The sequence below is a fragment of the Chlamydomonas reinhardtii genome, chromosome 10 (genome assembly GCF_000002595.2).
Source record: "Chlamydomonas reinhardtii strain CC-503 cw92 mt+ chromosome 10, whole genome shotgun sequence".
NCBI lineage: Eukaryota > Viridiplantae > Chlorophyta > Chlorophyceae > Chlamydomonadales > Chlamydomonadaceae > Chlamydomonas > Chlamydomonas reinhardtii.
In genome coordinates, this window is record NC_057013.1 from 2,728,367 (window position 1) to 2,746,275 (window position 17,909).

The following is a 17,909-nucleotide window of genomic DNA, read 5'->3' on the forward strand; positions in this document are numbered from 1 at the left end:
CACCGGCAAATCCACGCCGTGTACGCTACGGCCCTTCGGTACCCGTACCCTGGGGGTGTAAGCATACCGGTGAAGGGGCGAGCGCGGTACCTTGGCCTATACTACGGCCCGGCCACAACGTTTGATTCTTGCTACCAAGAGCTAATAGCTGCGGGCAGGAGAGCTGCGTTTGGGTTGATAGCGGCGCTAGATAAGAACGAGTGCACCATGCAAGCATGTTTCGAAGTGCAAGTCAGGTCCGTGCTGTCGTATGGCGTCGAGGTGTGGGGCCCCGACGCCCTGAGCGCCCTGTTTGAAGGCACGAGCTATGGCGGCCACGACCGCACCATGGACAAAACGCTAAAAAGCAAGTGGAGAAATGCCAAGACTTGGTTTGACAAAGCCCTGATCGATCCGATGGTGGCACTGCAAACATCTTTCCTGGCACGAGCTGCGGGGGTTCGCAAGCCCACCTACAGGCTGCTTTATGCTGAGTTTGCCGCACAACCCATGCATTTGCACTGGGCGTACATGGTGTTTGGTTTCTGGAATCGTATTATCAAGCAAGACAAATCGCTAGCGCACGTGTTTTTGGAAGATGCCGTAGCGACGGCAGCCGCAGGAGGTTTCGAAGGCATGTGCTGGGTGAGCAAGGTTTACCGAGTCTGCAAAAAGCTTGGCTACGACTGGTGTACAGAGGGCCCGCAGGGCACAGACGCACTTTGTGAATGGCTACTGCGCACGGGGCTGCCGATTGGTAGTTTGCTGGGCAACTTCGCCAACATGCTTATGGGTGAATGGAAGGCAGAGAGCATATGCGCTGACCCTCGGGCTTTCCCTGAAAGCGGAGGGCACCGTAATACTGCCGGTGGGCCGGGAGTTAAGATGTGCCGCTATACGCAGTGGATGGGCGTCCCGCAGTTGGATGCTGCAGTTAAGCAAGGCATTTTACCGCACATGAAGGAGTATGTTACGCACAAGCACCTAATGGCGCTGATACGGTTCAGGCTAGGATCTTGGGATATCGAGGTTAATCGCCCCGTGGCGGGGGGCCGGTACCGTCCGCGCAACGAAAGGGTGTGCAGGCTGTGTCGAGGCGGTGTAGAAGATGAAAAGCACGTTATGCTGGAGTGCCCAATTTATGCTAACATTCGGTTGGCTTCTGGTATTACAGGTAGCGATATGAAAAAGATTATGCTTGACACGGACACGCAAAAGTTGGCTGCCCACTTGTACGCAGTTACGACGCTACGGGCACGGACGCTATTGATCTAGGCCATTTGCCTGTTTACCTAACGCGCCCCCGGACTCAAAGGAGTTAGTGGGGCCACATGGACTCGAACCCATGTAAATGCTCATGCTCATGCTCATGCTCGTTGTACGCCAAACGTGCTGCCGGGCGTTAAAGCTTGTTGCTTGAACACTAACAGGAGTGCGACTATACCAAGGTGTTTCCAGCGTCCCAAATGCTTCAGGCGCAGGCAGGGTGCCTGTTCCGGCACCCCCTCTTTTCCGACTGAGCACACCCTGAACCCTTAAACTAGTCTGCTAACCCAGGCCCAGTATTAGTACGATACATTCTTACCCTGCGCATATTGGGTTACTGAGCGGCTACGCTGGCGATAACTGCGGTGCAATTAGGCAATAGACCTTTCATGCGCAGGTGCTAGTGCCAACGACCTCACGAGCTTCCAGCCAGTAGGTCGGCCCAGTATACCTGCCCCCACTTAAATGGCGGGACTGGAGGCGGCGAGAGCCTCGCGACTGATGGCCAGTGAAGCTCGTAATCGTTTTCCGCGCCTGTGCACGAAAACGACAACTGGTTACAAGCTCGCCATGCTGGTACGGAACGTCATGTCTTGCGTATGTTCCGCATGCTTACGGGGCGCCTCGCGGAGCGGTTGCTTGCGCACTCTCACGCATGCTCCTAAACATGCGGTACCCCCGCCACTGTCTCCGCACAGGTGTACCCTGACCCTGTCGCTGGGACAGGGTCCAAACATGTTTTTGTGCGCCCGCCTGCCGCGCTGGGCGGTGGTGGAAGCCACGGCTGCTGGCCCACCACCGCCTTCCAGGCCCTGCTGGTGGCGTCCGAGTACTGCGCCGCAGTGCAGGAGGTGCGTGCGTGGCCAGGGTTGCGACGTATGCGTGCAAGGGAGGGGCAAGGGCGAGGGCGGTGGTCTGGCGGACCTGAAGCACACCAAGGTCTCAGTCGTTCACATGTGCCTGCTTTATTTACATTCTTTCCCCAAAACCCTATGTGTCGCATGCAACCCGCCCTAACAGCTGCTGGCCTGGGCGTTCCCCTCCCCCACGTGGGACCTGTACAAGCCCGTGGTGGCGCAGTGTGCCGCCGACTTCATCTCCTCCGCTGCACCCGTGCCGCCGCCCGTCGTCGTTCCGGGTCTGGACCCCGTGCTGCTGCACTGCAGCCACTCGCTGTGGTCCAACTTCACCTTCCTTTACTTCCACGGCACACGGGACCTGAACCTGGAGGGGCTGGGCACGGAGACGCGGCAGGCGGCACAGTGGCTGAAGCGCCTGGTGGGAGACCGGGGCTGGGCGCCGGATGGGCAGGTCTTCAGCGCAGCGCGCAGCTGGGCTGAGCGCACTAGGGATCGCCTCACTCACGTGTGCATGAGCATCCCGGGCATCGACACGCCCCTGCCCTCCACCGGTGGCGGCACGCCGGTGGAGGTGGAGGCGCTGCATCGGCGCACGTGGGCTGCCGGCTGTCAGGAGCGCAAGGTGGATGACACAACCAGCAACGATAAGCCCTACAGGGCCATGTTCCCACTGCGCATCACCAACGATGGCGGCAAGGACAAAGCCAACCGCCTTCGTGTACGTTGCGCGTAGGACTACCGTACGTTCTACCTCTCGTGCTGAGCTTATTTGTTAAGCTGTGCGCACCTCTAGTGGTTGATGTTCGGACGTGTTTTTCTTGCAAGCATGTTCATGTTGAATATGTGTGTCGGTCTTGTCTGCCGCGCACACAGTTCACGATGCTGAACCAGGAGATCCCGCGTCGAATGGTCAACACTCGCTGCGGGTTATTGCCTGAGGGCTTCACTCCAACGAAGAACTGCACGCTGGGCTTCCTCGTCCTGTCGGATGTCATTCAGGCCTTTGAGCAGGTGCGCGTACCGTTAAGCAAGAAAGGGAAGCTTGGTGGCGCTGCACGCTTGACTGCCTCCTTGACCATTACCCGTCGTGCGCTCTACATGCGTGCAGTCGTACCCAAACTGGAATGCCAGCAAAGAGCGCCAGGATCCTATGGGGCACACGGACGAAGAGCTAACGGTCCTTGGTTTCTACGGCAACGTTATCATTCGCGACACCAACCCGCTGTCCGGCGTACATGGCGTTCAGCGCTACGCGCACATCCTGGCCGGCTGCTGCCAGGGCTGGGCGGTGGCGCTAGAGCAGGCGCGGGGCTGGGTGAACGCGGCGGCGGCGGCCCTGCCGGACGCGGTGGAGGTTGCGACCAGCTGCACGCCGCCTCAGCTGGTGCTGCCCGCCAGCCTGACGCCGGCGGTGATCCAGGCCATGGCGGCCGTGGTGCAGCAGGTGCCGGTGGCGGCGCAGCCGCAGCCCCAGCCGCCTCAGCCCCAAGTCCCGCAGCCGCAGCCGCAGCTACAGCTTGCCACGGCAATATTGCAGTCACCAGCGCAACAGCAGCAGCCGCAGCACTCATCAGTGCCATTACTGCCGCATCTCACGGTGCAGCTGCCCGGTGCGGCGTCCAGCAGTCCGGTGCCCTCACCTTGCGCCACCGGCCCCACCACGGACGGCTCGGGCGGCTCGGGCGCCGGAGGCAGCAAATGCCGCTCGCCCTTCGCGCTGCAGCAGCAGCTGACGCAGCGGCACCAACATGGCCAGCAGCAGCTGCCATGGCCGGGGCAAACAGAAGCACTCGTGCTCTCTCCAGCAAGTACTGGTGCGGCGAGAGGCCCCAGCACGCAGCCGCCTGGGCTGCCGCCTCCATCGCCATCTGCGGTTGTGGCGGGCAGGATGGGCAGCTTGTCGTTGGAGTCAGAGACGATCGGCGAGTCGACAATGAACGCGTTGGCTCGGGACCTGGCGGAGACGGCGGCGGGGCTGATGGACGCGGATGCGGCTGACGGGGGCTACGGGGAGGCGGCGCCGCCGCCACCAACCGCAGTCATAGGCGCGGCCCTTGTGGCGCCGCCCGCCACTAGCAAGGCTATCGGCGCTTCGGCATGTGCCGCACAGCCGTCACCGGCACCCGAGCCCAGCCACGCCTCACCGGCCGGCTCCCGGCCGCCCGCTGCTGTGGATCAGGTGACGCAGGCTCTGGGCCTGCTGAGCGGCGCCGCGGGCATGTTGGATCCGTGCATGCAGGGGCGGCTGGGGGTGCTGCTTCAGGAGCTCGCGGGCCTGCAGGCGGACATTGTGCACACGCAGCAGCCGCCAGCAGGCGGAGCGGAGCGGGGCTGATCAGCCGTAGAGGGCCCGGCGGAGAGAGATGCGGAGAGCCTGACGGCGGCGCCGGCACTCATCAGAGCCCGGCGGCAGTGGTGCGGGCCTTTCGGCTCCGCCGCCGCGGCTGCTGCTGGAACTAGGCCCCGTGCACAGCCAGGCTGGGCGGGGCTCTAGCGACCAGTGACGCTGCCGCCAATGCGCGGTAGATGGCAATGGCACTGGCTGTGCGTTAGGGGAGAGTTGGGTAGTGCGTAGGGCGGAGTGGCAGCTGTGCACATGAGGGCGTGCCCCTGGTATCCTGCCAGTGCACTAAGGCAATATGTTATGTCGCTGCGAAGGTCACATTCGCGTGGCGGCTGGGGTGTTGTGTATTGCCGACAGTGTTAGGCACCGGCGGTGTGCTGTTGCAGTTGGCTGCTGCTTCTGCCAGGGGTGCTGTTGCTTCTGCCGAAGTGTGTGCTAGGGGCCGTTAAGAGCTCAGCGGCCGAGGGTAAGGGTTCATCATGTGCGTGCTCATATCCAAGCGCTTCACTTTCCTGGGTTCGCTGTGTCTCCCTGCTGCGATCAGTGCGACGTGAGCGGTGAGCATAAGGATGCGACATTGCTGGTTGCTACAATGACGGGCTCCTGGAACAGTATGAACCACACAATGGGGCCGAACGAAGTAAGACACCCGTATCGACAACATGCTATGCAAACCGAAGCCACGTTGCGTCCTCGTGTACATCTGGGCCTGTCCTAAGCACTCCTGACTCGCTCATGCATGGAACTGGTCATTGTCGAAGATGGATGCGATACTGCCCTGCCTAACCTACAACACAATGATGACCAGGGCCCAGTTGAGTTCCATTCGCCTGCTGTTCAACCTAGCACCTGCCAAATACAAAGGACGCGCATCCTGCTACAGCAGCATCCTCTGTAACCGAATCGAATGCTAGGCCTCAACAGCGCATCAAGCCAGCCAGCGAGCTGCACTTCTTTTGCGTATCCCTCCCACTCCGCAAACTCAGACGTGCAACCGCGCCCTCCGCTCTCCAAGCATCCGCTCCAACGACGCAAGCGCCTCAACCAGCGCCGCATCCCCCGCTGCCTCCCCCCTTGCGCCCGCCTGCTGCTGGCACCACTCCATGTCCTCCACCAGCGCCACACGCACACGCTCCATCAAACCCAGCAGCGGCACGGGCCCCGGCACCGGCGCCTGGCCGGCACCGGCACCCACACCCACGCCGGCGCCCACAGCTGCTGCTGCCACAGCGGCTGGTGGGGCCAGTTGCATGCCTTGCATAAGCTGCAGCAAGCCCGGCTCGTGTGGATTGTCCACGTGCATCGCCGCCACCCCGTACAGCCCTGCAGCCGGCTGCTGTGGGTACAACTGCGGCACAAACACGGCGTCTGACGCCTCCGATGAAGCTGCGGCGGCGGCACAGCCCGCCTGGCCGGGCGGCCCTGAGGCTAACACCGGAGCCACCGGCGGCGCGCTTGCTCCTGCTGTCGCGGCCAGTCCTGTTGTTAGCGCTGCAGCTGCTGCTGCCGGCGCCAGCCGCAGCCGGCTCTGCGCTTCCACGTCCGGCCTCGGCGGCACCGGCCCCGGCGACCGCTCCTGCTGCTCCTCCTGCTCCTGCTTGACCCGCGCCTGGTACTCCGCGCGCATCTGCACCGCCCGCTCCCCCGCCAGCTCCTCCACCATCTCCCCCCGCGCCACTATCTCCTCAGGTGGGATGCAGCACGGCAGCAGCAGCTGCGGCTTCGGCACGCCGGGGAGGCGCACCAGCCGCGCCGCGCACGAGCCGCTACCAGACGCGGTGGCTACACCCGCAGCGCTCGCGGCGCCGTCGCCGTCGCCCAGCAGCGCGTACCAGACATCGGGCGACGATGTGGTGGCGTCCTGATACGCCTCCATTACCGCCGGCATCCACACGCCGTGCACGTGCGCAAGCGCGCGCTCCCAGCCCTCCACGCAGCTGGCCAGCAGCTGCGGGTAGCCGGACGCCAGGTGCTCGGCCGGGACCGGAGGGCGGCCCTTGGTGCCGGTCTTGTGCTTCAGTACGTGCTTGTACAGGAAGGCCGGCAGGGCCGCCCCGCTATCTGGCAGCTTGTCCCAGCCCTCCGCCGACTGTCAGGAGGGGTTGGGGGTCGACGGTGAGGCGTGTGCATGAGCGCGTGACCGGTCAACACCTGGTGCCGTCAACCACGGCTACCTCCCGCCGTCTAACTACGATGCCGGCCGCACCAACTTACCGTTCGGAGCATGTTTGCATTTAGTTTCTTAGAGCATCGTCAATAACATGCTTGATAGGGTCACCCCGTCGTCATGTGTAAGTGCCAGTGCCGTACCCAGCTCAAGTTTTGCCCCCTGTGCGGCTGTAGCCCCTACAGCCCAAAGTGCCCACCTGTATGAGCGCCTCACACACGTCGGAGATGACCAGGAAGCCCAGCGTGCAGTTGTGGGCCTGGCCGTAGTCCGCGGGCAGGCCGCAGCAGCCCGCAGGAAAGCTGCGCTCCATCTTGGCCCCCTCCTCCGCCCCAGCCGCGGCGGCGGCGGCGGCCGGCTGCTGCTTGCCCTTCTTCGCAGCCGTCAGCGAGCACTGTGGCCGAGGTGCCAACCACAAATGCCAGAGTCTAACAAGTGCAGAGCACGCCTCGGGGTTAATTAAACCGATATTCATGGCAACGACAGCACGGCAGCCGGGTGCTGCTCCCTGTGCACGTTCTGCAGGCCAACGCCCACAACATCATGCCCAAACCCCTGCCTGTGCGACCATGCCCATACCCCTGCCCACATGACACTACAGCGCAGCGGCTTCCCCCTCCCCGCCGTACCTTGACACGGTTGTCTGATTTACCCGAGTTGACGTGGTAGGGGTAGATGGGGAAGAACGGCGCGTCTGCGTCCGCGCTCTTGAGCGACTTGGTCTTGCTGACTTGGCGGGCCTCCGACTCCGCCGCCTGCTGCCTTGTCCAGCCCTCGCCCAGGCTGTTGTCCAGCCACTCGCGTGTCTTCTTGGCCCACTCCCCGATGGCGCCCGACACCTCGCCCTCTGGGTGCCACCCGTGCGTGCCCACCAGCCGGAGCAGCCACTTGTAAGCCTCATGCTCAACCTCAAGAGCGCCCCCACCGGCTGTGCCGTCCTCCTCCGAGCCATCGCCGCCGCCCGCCCCGTCAGCCGCTGCCGCCGCTGCTGCCGCCGCGCCCCGCCCCTTGGCCACGCTCTTCCCCTTCGCCTTCCCCTTCGCCTTTCCCTTGGCTGCCGCCACCTTGCCACCAGCTCCGCCTCCGCGCGGCTTTTTCCCCGGCAGACCGGCAAGGTCGTTGGTCCCAAAGAAATAGCAGTAGGTGAAGTTGGCCCATGCCAGATGGCCCGCGACAGCAAACCAGTCAGGGAAATCGCCGCCGTCCTCATCTTCGAACACGGGCCGCGGCAGCTCCCGGCCCGAGACCAAGGCGCTGGTGCACCCTAGCACGTGCTCCTTGGCGCCATCCCACAGGGGCGAGGGAAACGTCCACGTCAGCAGCTGCAGCACATACGGCACGCGGGATGGGGTGGGTCTACGACCGTGCCGTAGCCCGGTTTGGACCATGCCGTATCCTGCCCGTGCGAGTGGCCTCCCATGCACCCAACCGCCCAACTAGCACCCGCACCTCCTGTACTGCAGCGCAGTATTCCGCCGCAATGATGAGGAGCTGGAAGTCGCAAGGGTCCCAAGGCTTGTCCGGTAGGCAGCCCGGGGGTGGTATTGTCTCCTCTGCCTTCCCCTCTTCATCCAGGACGACCTATGGCAACAACCAGTGGCATAGTGTTTGTGGTAGTGCAGCGTGTGTCACCAGGTGTAGTACTGGGACTGTGGAGTGGGGAGCTAAAACAGCTCCGCACGGCTACATCGCCTCACCACAATTCCAAGCTTGTAGCCACCTCCAACATTTTTAGTAAACGGAGGACAAGAACCTCCGCGTGGCCCTGGCCCTGGCGCCATTGCACGAGAAAGCTAGGAGTTGGGCCTGGCCAGGCCCAGCGCAAGACAGCGTCCGTATGTATTCTGGACCTGTGCTTCGTGCTTAAGATGTGTACGAAGCAGCCGAGAGCAGTAGAACGAGAGCAGTCGACCGCAAATAGACCGAGAACAAATAGTTCTCTTGTTGAATCTGAGAGACCAGTCGTGCTCGTCTAAGCAACGTTTACGGCAGAAACACAGTCCTCCAAGTAATCGCTTGAAGTGGGCTCAGCAAGGTGAAGCGGAGGATTGCAATGGGGGCCCCGCGCTTGTTTTGGAGATTTGCATCCAGCCGATGCGTGGCTTAGACGTCACAAAGGTAACACAGGCTTTGAGTCGGAGCCCGAGTTGGTCAGGGCCCGTGTGCGGCGCATGCGATGCGTAACCTGGAACGCGCCAAACACAACAAAGGTGCTAGCAGGCTGGATGATAGTCAGCGTTACGTGAGGCCACCTATAAGTATTACAACTAGCCAAGCAGCTAGCCAAGGCAGTCATGTCCGCGTACGTGCCATCGCAGTTGCCTTGCTGCTAGGCAGAGCTTGCCACAAGCGCCACGCACCGCCCCGTGGCCCTTCATATTAGGGGAGGGCATACCTCCCTTGCTTCAAACATTTCGTTGGGGTGGAGGTTCCAGAGTACAGGGGATGCCAACGGGACTCCTCCCGCTGGGGCCTCGCCGGGGTCCCGCTGGTCCAAGCCCTGCCACACTGACACGCAGCAGCTTGAACGTGCCTCCCAGCACCATGGATGCCCCTACCCGGCACCAGCCCAGAGGTGTTTTCACGATTACCCTTGCAGCAGCTGACCAGCCTGAAGTCATCCTCTACACGCACCTCCTCTCATTGGTGCCTGGTACCACTATTATGGCAGTGGATCAAAGTGCTCCAGGTCCCATACACCAGCAACCCTTGCAGCAACCATCAACTTAGCCCATGAGCCCAGCTACCCGAGCCTCGTGGTTGGACAAGATATGGGCAGGCTGCGATGCTTTGTGGAGAAGGGCATGCGGCGTTGCCATGCTGTCCCGCGGAGAAGAAAGCAGAGTCCGGGTGGGGGGTGGGGTGGGGGTGGGGGTGGGGGGGGGAAACGAGGCCGGCGTCGCCGAGCTGGTACCTCCCGCCAAAGTTCGCAACTGTGCATTTCTGCGTACATCAACGATATGCATGGATATTTGTTTTCGATATCTACGTGCAAGCCTTTGTCTTTGCGATCGGTCGAGTTGGCTTTACATTTTCATGCTCGCGTGCTTTCAGACAACCTGATCTGTGCTACCTGTGAAATGCGATGTAGGTTATAGCTACGTGCATTTTCGCGCCAGACAATGAAGCGCAGTTATTGGCCTCGTTCATACGCTGCGCTCGCTCTCGCGCCCTGGGACCAAGATCACGTATAGAGGAAGCTATGATCATTCGGCTATGTCAATGCGTTGGGCCGAAATCGTGCTGTACGCGACGACGCACAGGATGCGTCACACTTTCCAGAGGACCCGTAGATAGCTGGGCCCGCCCGTGGGCTTTGTACGTGGGTGGTCTTGCGCCACGATGCCGGAGTTGGGTGCCGGAGTCACATCAAGGTCGCAAGATCGAAACCCATCAGGAACGGTTCGGCTCCGTTACCTGTGTAGGCACTGAACATACTTGTGCCGAACTTCCCCGAACGAGCGCCATCTCGGCCTTCCTAGGTCGCTGCTCTACGGGTGAGGACGCTGGTGCGGCGGGTTCTGATGGTTTCCCCGCGAGAGCTATCCTGCTTTCTAGAAGCCGGTCTGCGAGCCAGTTGGCGCTGATGCGCCGGGGCAGGAGGAGGCCCCTGATTAGGGAATGTGCGTCACCCAGCGCCGATCTGCGAGCCCGTGTTTCGAGGCGTTACCGTGGCCCAGTATGGCCGATGGTTGCAGACAACCCCCCTCCCCCACATACCTAATGACCAGCACGCGACGACACGAGCACCGTCTCCCTGTCTATCCTACTAGTCCCTCATCCAGCTCCAGCAAGCCCGCACACGCTACGGTTCTTGTGCTAACTCTTGCTGCGTGCCATAAAGTGGGCCTGCGTCCGTGCCGCAGTTGCAGCGGCCTGCATACGTGACGGCCGACCCACCCGCAAAGCGAAGCCACGTTGCGTCCTCGTGTACATCTGGGTCTGTCCTAAGCACTCCTGACTCGCTCATGCATGGAACTGGTCATTGTCGAAGGTGGATGCGATACGGCCTTGTCTAACCTACAACACAATGATGACTAGGGCCCAGTTGAGTTCCACTCGCCTGCTGTTCAACCTAGCACCTGCCAAATACAAAGGACGCCCATCCTGCTACAGCAGCATCCTCTGTAACCGAATCGTCCGCTAGGCCTCAACGGCTGCGCATCCAGCCAGCGAGCTGCACTTCTTTTGCGCATCCCTCCCACTCCGTCCGTTAACTAGCAGACGTGCAACCGCGCCTCCCGCTCTCCAAGCATCCGCTCCAACGACGCAAGCGCCTCGACCAGCGCCGCATCCCCCGCTGCCGCCCCCCCTACGCCCACCTGCTGCTGGCACCACTCCATGTCCTTTACCAGCGCCACACGCACACGCTCCATCAAACCCAGCAGCGGCACGGGCCCCGGCACCGGCGCCTGGCCGGCACCGGCACCCACACCCACGCCGGCGCCCACAGCTGCTGCTGCCACAGCGGCTGGTGGGGCCAGTTGCATGCCTTGCATAAGCTGCAGCAAGCCCGGCTCGTGTGGATTGTCCACGTGCATCGCCGCCACCCCGTACAGCCCTGCAGCCGGCTGCTGTGGGTACAACTGCGGCACAAACACGGCGTCTGACGCCTCCGATGAAGCCGCGGCGGCGGCACAGCCCGCCTGGCCGGGCGGCCCTGAGGCTAACACCGGAGCCACCGGCGGCGCGCTTGCTCCTGCTGTCGCGGCCAGTCCTGTTGTGAGCGCTGCGGCTGCTGCTGCCGGCGCCAGCCGCAGCCGGCTCTGCGCTTCCACGTCCGGCCTCGGCGGCACCGGCCCCGGCGACCGCTCCTGCTGCTCCTCCTGCTCCTGCTTGACCCGCGCCTGGTACTCCGCGCGCATCTGCACCGCCCGCTCCCCCGCCAGCTCCTCCACCACCTCCCCCAATTTAACTATCTTCTCAGGTGGGATGCAGCACGGCAGTAGCAGCTGGGGCCTCGGCACGCCGGGGGGCCGCACCAGCTGCGCCGCGCACGAGCCGCTACCAGGCGCGGCGGCTACACCCGCGGCGCTCGCGGCGCCGTCGCCGTCGCCCAGCAGCGCGTACCAGACATCGGGCGACGATGTGGTGGCGTCCTGATACGCCTCCATTACCGCCGGCATCCACACGCCGTGCACGTGCGCAAGCGCGCGCTCCCAGCCCTCCACGCAGCTGGCCAGCAGCTGCGGGAAGCCGGACGCCAGGTGCTCGGCCTCGACCGGCGGGCGGTCCTTGGTGCCGGTCTTGTGCTTCAGTACGTGCTTGTACAGGAAGGCCGGCAGGGCCGCCCCGCTGTCTGGCAGCTTGCCCCAGCCCTTCGCCGACTGTCAGGAGGGGTTGGGGGCCGACGGCAAGGTGTATGCATGAGCGCGTGACCGGTCGACAGCTGGTGCCGTGAACCACGGCTGCCTCCCGCCGTCTAACTACGATGCCGGCCGCACCAACTCACCGTGCTGGACACGCTTGGTCCACCTCCTGATGAGCCGTACCCTGCTCAAGTTTTGCCCCCTGTGCGGCTGTAGCCCCTACAGCCCAAAGTGCCTACCTGTTTAAGTGCCTTGCACACGTCGGAGATGACCAGGAAGCCCAGCGTGCAGTTGTGGGCCTGGCCGTAGTCCGCGGGCAGGCCGCAGCAGCCCGCAGGAACGCTGCGCTCCATCGTGGCCCCCTCCTCCGCCCCAGCCGCGGCGGCGGCGGCGGCCGGCTGCTGCTTGCCCTTTTTCTTCGCAGCCTTCAGCGAGCACTGTGGCCGAGGAGGCGACGACGCACGCCAAGCTCAGTGGGTGCGGTGCACACAATGGCAGTGCCAAGTGCGTGCTGCCCCCTGAGCAACGACGTGCAGGGCATTGCACGCTACGCAGTGGTCATTCGACCATGCCCATACCACTGCCCACACGCCGCGACAGCTGCCTCCCCCTCCCCGCCGTACCTTGACACGGTTGTCGATGTACCCCGAGTTGACGTGGTAGGGGTAGATGGGGAGGAACGGCGAGCCTGCGTCCGCGCTCTTGAGCGACTTGGTCTTGTTGACTTGGCGGGCCTCCGACTCCATCGCCTGCTGCCTTGTCCAGCCCTCGCCCAGGCTGTTGTCCAGCCACTCGCGTGTCTTCTTGGCCCACTCCCCGATGGCGCCCGACACCTCGCCCTCTGGGTGCCACCCGTGCGTGCCCACCAGCCGGAGCAGCTACTTGTAAGCTGTATGCTCGACCGGCTCCATCTCAACAGGGCCTCTACCGGCTGCTGTATCCGGCACATCGGGAAGGTCGTTGGTCCCAAAGAAATAGCAGTAGGTGAAGTTGGCCCATGCCAGATGGCCCGCGACAGCAAACCAGTCCGGGAAATCGCCGCCGTCCTCATCTTCGAACACGGGCCGCGGCAGCTCCCGGCCCGAGACCAAGGCGCTGGTGCACCCTAGCACGTGCTTCTTGGCGCCATCCCACAGGGGCGAGGGAAACGTCCACGTCAGCAGCTGCAGCCCATACGGCACGCGGGATGGGGTGGTTTTATTCTGTGCCGTAGGCCGGTTTGGTCCATGCCGTATCCTGCCCGTGCGGGTGGCCTCCCATGCACCCAGCCGCCCAACTAGCACCCGCACCTCCTGTACTGCAGCGCAGTATTCCGCCGCAATGATGAGGAGCTGGAAGTCGCAAGGGTCCCAAGGTTTGTCCGGTAGGCAGCCCGGGGGTGGTATTGTCTCCTCTGCCTTCCCCTCTTCATCCAGGACGACCTATGGCAACAACCAGTGGCATCATGTCCATGGTAGTGCAGCGTGTGTCACCAGGTGCAGTACTGGGACTGTCACGGAGTGGGGAGCTAAAACAGCTCCGCATGGCCACATCGCCTTACCGCAATTCCAAGCTTGTAGCCACCTCCAACATTTTTAGTAAACGGAGGACAAGAACCTCCGCGTGGCACTGGCCCTGGCGCCATTGCACGAGAAAACTAGGAGTTGGGCCTGGCCAGGCCCAGCGCAAGACAGCGTCCGTATGTATTCTGGACCTGTGCTTCGTGCTTAAGATGTGTACGTTTTCTACGAAGCAGCCGAGAGCAGTAGAACGAGAGCAGTCGACCGCAATTCGTCCGAGAGCAAATCTGAGCGAGTAATTATGACGAGTAATTATGGCCGTCGTGCTCGGTACCAAAGCAGATACAGTATATAAATGCAAAGAAACATAAATGCACGTATACTGGGCGGCAGTAACCTCGAAATGGAGGAAGTCTCCGGTGGTGCTCGAGTTGGCAAGTTGCGGCCGGTTTCCCGGCACGTGGCTTAGACGGAAGGGTACACACGCGTTGGAGGCTGGTATGGGAATAGAATTTGATCCGCCCGTGTGCGGTGCATGCGGTGCGGAAAGCGCCAAACACAGCAATGACAGCCCTATTATGGTAATCAGCGTTACGTGAGGCCACTCATGAATATCACAACCACCCAAGGCAGCTAGTATCTGTCTGTTCCACAAAAGCCGTGCCTGTCGCGGGTGCCTACCACTGCCACGTGGCCCCATCATGCCATGTACCTTCGGTTGGGGTAGAGGTTACAGATTACAGGGAATGCACAGAATGCTTGTCCTGCCAACGGGACTCCTCCCGCTGGGGCCTCGCCGGGGTCCCGCTAGTCCAAGCCCTGCCACACCGACACGCAGCAGTTTGAGCGTGCCTCCCAGCACCAGGGAGGCCCCTACCCGGCACGTGTTCCGAGCCCCGAGGTGTCCTCAGTTTCTCACGAGTATCTTGTACCAACCTGAACTCATCCTTAACACGCACCTCCTCTCACTGGTGTCTGGTACCACTAGTGGCACACGCACGGAGTCTTGCTCAACTCCCCATATATCCCTGACCGCCACCATGGAAACGCGCCTTTACACAAACGGTATGTGCCTGGCGTAGCTCTCGTGGCTCTCGTGCCCACCTGCTCAAGCAGCTTCTATGGTGTCAGCACAATAATCAACGAATGGCAGTGCATTAAAGTGCTCCAGGTCCCATACATCAGCATCCAGCAACCATCAATGCCCCGCGATGACACAAGCCCGTCTTCCTGTCTACACTATTCCCTCATCCAGCTCCAGCCAAGCCCGCACACGCTAGGGTTCTTGCGCTATTCCTTGCTGCGTGCCACAACGTGGGCCTGCGACCGTGCCGCTGTTGCAGCGGCCTGCATACGTGACGGCCGACCCATGCCGTTCAGCCGCACTAACCTACATGCCGTCGCCGCTCGGGTGATGTTACAAACCTACGCCGCTTGGTGCAGCTGCGCGGCGTGCAGTTTGTCGCGCAGCTTCCGGCGTGGCTCCAGTAGCGCCTCCATGGCTAGCCGGATCTGTGGTGCGTTACGAGTGCACGAGGGTGTTGTAATGGGTCAGACTGAATGCGTCATGAAGCAACACCCGTCCGCGGCGGTGTGTGCACATGCACGATACCAGCCTCCAAGTATCATATCCTTCCCGCGTGCATAGCTCGTCCAGGAACGGGGGCATAACCGCACCTGTTCGGACGTGTTCGTGTTCTCCATGCTGCACACCACCAGGCCCTTGTTGCGGTCCACCGCTTGCAGCAGCTCCTGCGCCCGGGGACAGCCCGATACGCGTCAGCCGGCGAGCAGGCGTACAGGGGCGAACGCGAGGAACAGACCAAGCGCTCGGACACGAGGTGAGCCCCTGCATGCCAGCACCCCCTCTTGCGACCTTCCTACGTCTGCAGACCAGCCCAGCCCACGAGCCCGGCCCATGAGCCCGGCCCACGAGCCCCCAAATGCCCTGATACATCCAGCCGCCCTCGGCCCCCTCGGGCCCCGGCCTCTCCTCTCCTCTCCTCTCCGCCCACCTTGCCGCCCTCCTCCCGCAGGTCATTATTGTCCATGCGGATGCCTGCCAGCGTCACGGACGTGGCGATGCCTTCCGACAGTGCACGCACACCCTCCAGTGTAATCTGGTTGCCCGACAGGTCCACATCCACCAGACCCTGTGTGCGGAGCGATTGTGCAGGAGGTGTTCGGTCGTAGCCTGGGCGCCCACGCATTGACTTCGAAGGGTTCGCGGTGATAACCGTGGCGTAAGGGTAAAGCGGGGTTGGCGGTGCGTGATGGGCCGCATTCAATGCAGGCATGTCCAAAGCGCGCACCTGATTGGTTTTAAGGGCGACACCGAAGGTTGTCGCCCCAATGTCCTGCAGCCCGCACCAGCCTAACCCGAGCACCTGCAAGCAAGCGGGCCAGACACCAGACACCAGGCAGTGGTCTACGGTGCTCAGCAATGCCCAATTGTCTGCTTGCGTACACAGGCAGCCTTGCGGGCCAGGCCCCGCAGAGGCCCCTGCAGCTGGCCACAACGCGCTTCCGCCGAGCCCTCTACTGGCATACTGCATGCACACTCGCTGGCGTGCCTCGAAGCAACCCAACAGGGTCCACCCCAAATCCCAACGTCCATTTCCCAAGCATCGGCCTCCTTTCACAGGACTCCCCTCGCTAGTTCTTTGATGGTTCTGGCGAAAGCAACTCCCGCCCCAGGGCGCACCCGTAGGCCGCACCTGTAGCGTTAGGTTGGGCTTGAGGCCCTCGGACAGGTGCGCCACGCCGCGCGGCCGCAGCTTGTTCCAGGACAGGTTGAGGTCGGTCAGCCCCAGGTTAACCATGAGCACCTGCCCCAGCGTGTGCGCCGTCTTCTCGCCAAGGTCGTTGGAGGAGATGTCCAGGCTGCGCAGCGAGGTGTTGTTCTCCAGGCAGTTGCCCACCAGCACGCCCTCGCGGTCGCCCAGCTTCATGTTGGCTAGCGCCAGCGTGCGCAGCACAGTGTTCTGTCCAGGGATGGGGTCGTGTGTGTGGAATGGGGGCATGTGGGCTCGGGTTGGGATTGGGGGGTGGAGGTTGGGGATGGGAATGGGAACTGCCGCGGGGTCAGGTTTTGGACAGCGTTCTGGGCGCGAGCGGGGGCGTGGGTGGGTAGTTTCAAACGCCCAGCACCACCGTTTAGCGTTTGTAATCAGCCGTTTACAAGCCCCTTAAACGCCCGTGCCCGCCGTTTGTTTACCGTATGACATTTCAAACGAAACGATTCGTACAACGTTGAGTGCAACACTGGTGGATACAGGATTGGGAGTTGGGGGTGTGGAAGGCCCGTGCTGGATATGGTGTATGCAGATCTCCGCATGGTAACTGGGCCCGACCACACGGCTGAACGCATCCATGCGGCCCAAGCATCATTCATACATGCCATTCCACGCCGCGCCCTGGCCCTGCCCGGCGGCCTCGCCCACAACCCGACGCACCCGCGACACCAGCAGGTCCGCCAGCGCCTTGCTGCCCACCGGCCCCATGCGGTTGCCGGAGATGTCCAGCAGCGTGATGCTGGTGTTGTCCAGCAGTGTGCGCATCAGCTCCGCCACGCCCTCGTCCGGGATGGCGTTGTCGGCCAGCCGCAGCACCGTCACGTTCTGGTTGATGCGCAGTGCGCCAGCCAGCGCTTTGACGCCCTTCAGACCCAGGCCTGGGCAAGGCATGCGTGGTAGGGGGGTTATTTACTATTGTGTGTAGGCCAGTGTGGCTAAACGCGCTTGGTGGAGGCAGGCCCGCCCCCGGCACCCCTGCCGGGGCCCATGTCTGCCTCGTACCGTAGTGGACGACGTGCATTGCCTCAGACTCCAAGTACTTTAGGATTTGCGAGGCGGGGCTGATGCCCATCTCCCGGCACAGGTCCAAGTACCGCATGCGCCCGAATTGGTCCTCCTCGGGAAGTTCATCTGCGCAACGCATCAGGCACTTCGTCAGCAGAAGAAGCAATCACAGTTATGGCACAGGCCTAGCAGTGCGCCCCGACCCCGTGCCTGTGGCGTGCTGTGTACACCAGGCGCCTATGACCATACCATCCTCGCAACGTGAGCGTGCTCGAAGGTCCAATCCCGGCTATGGCGCTAGGTTCCTGCTATGAAGGGGCCCACCCGCCCACATGTCCATCACGCAATGTTGGGCCCTTCAAGTACGTGCCACGTTGAAGCCCGCGCCCTTTCCGACCTTCAAGCAAGTCATCGTCTTCGTCGTCTGCAACTCTCCCTGGCATCTGGACTGCTGTGCTTCAACGCAGGGCAACGCGGGTGCTTTGAGCGGGAAGCTATTTCGTTAAGTCAATGCTGAGGCTTACGGCAGCAAACTCAAGAGGCCAGAAACTCGATTTCTACACAAAACGAAGGTTCTGGCAAAACACGCGGCCAACTCAGCATATAATTTAGGCAACGGTGTATTCTGTAGGTGTTTGCTAGAATTCAAATAATGCTCCATTAGTTTGCTACATAAACAATAGCG

The 17,909-nt window shown here is 62.3% G+C and overlaps 4 protein-coding genes across 4 annotated transcripts; 1 reads left to right on the forward strand and 3 right to left on the reverse strand.

Annotated features, from left to right (window-relative positions):
- The first annotated feature begins 1,388 nt into the window (after positions 1-1,388).
- CHLRE_10g438350v5 (uncharacterized protein) lies at positions 1,389-5,410 on the forward strand. The gene is made up of 5 exons (XM_043066757.1): positions 1,389-1,821; positions 1,944-2,096; positions 2,266-2,823; positions 2,979-3,116; positions 3,214-5,410. Exons 1-5 carry the CDS (start codon positions 1,816-1,818, stop codon positions 4,438-4,440), a joined length of 2,082 nt encoding a protein of 693 aa, XP_042920154.1. The 5' UTR covers positions 1,389-1,815; the 3' UTR covers positions 4,441-5,410.
- A 2-nt stretch (positions 5,411-5,412) lies between these two features.
- Positions 5,413-8,858, reverse strand: CHLRE_10g438400v5 (uncharacterized protein). The gene is made up of 5 exons (XM_043066758.1): positions 8,314-8,858; positions 8,066-8,197; positions 7,246-7,938; positions 6,816-7,010; positions 5,413-6,538 (listed from the first exon to the last, which is right to left on the reverse strand). The coding sequence occupies exons 1-5, from the start codon at positions 8,395-8,397 to the stop codon at positions 5,432-5,434; spliced, it is 2,211 nt and encodes a 736-aa protein (XP_042920155.1). The 5' UTR covers positions 8,398-8,858; the 3' UTR covers positions 5,413-5,431.
- A 1,412-nt stretch (positions 8,859-10,270) lies between these two features.
- On the reverse strand, positions 10,271-13,758 carry CHLRE_10g438450v5 (uncharacterized protein). Its single transcript, XM_043066759.1, has 5 exons — positions 13,466-13,758; positions 13,215-13,346; positions 12,549-13,088; positions 12,165-12,362; positions 10,271-11,943 (listed from the first exon to the last, which is right to left on the reverse strand). The coding sequence occupies exons 3-5, from the start codon at positions 12,669-12,671 to the stop codon at positions 10,834-10,836; spliced, it is 1,431 nt and encodes a 476-aa protein (XP_042920156.1). The 5' UTR covers positions 12,672-13,088; positions 13,215-13,346; positions 13,466-13,758; the 3' UTR covers positions 10,271-10,833.
- Positions 13,759-14,142: 384 nt separating this feature from the next.
- CHLRE_10g438500v5 (uncharacterized protein) lies at positions 14,143-17,843 on the reverse strand. Its single transcript, XM_001690328.2, has 8 exons — positions 17,622-17,843; positions 17,222-17,350; positions 16,880-17,097; positions 16,142-16,408; positions 15,737-15,811; positions 15,440-15,577; positions 15,102-15,176; positions 14,143-14,936 (listed from the first exon to the last, which is right to left on the reverse strand). Exons 1-8 carry the CDS (start codon positions 17,665-17,667, stop codon positions 14,850-14,852), a joined length of 1,035 nt encoding a protein of 344 aa, XP_001690380.1. The 5' UTR covers positions 17,668-17,843; the 3' UTR covers positions 14,143-14,849.
- Positions 17,844-17,909: the final 66 nt, after the last annotated feature.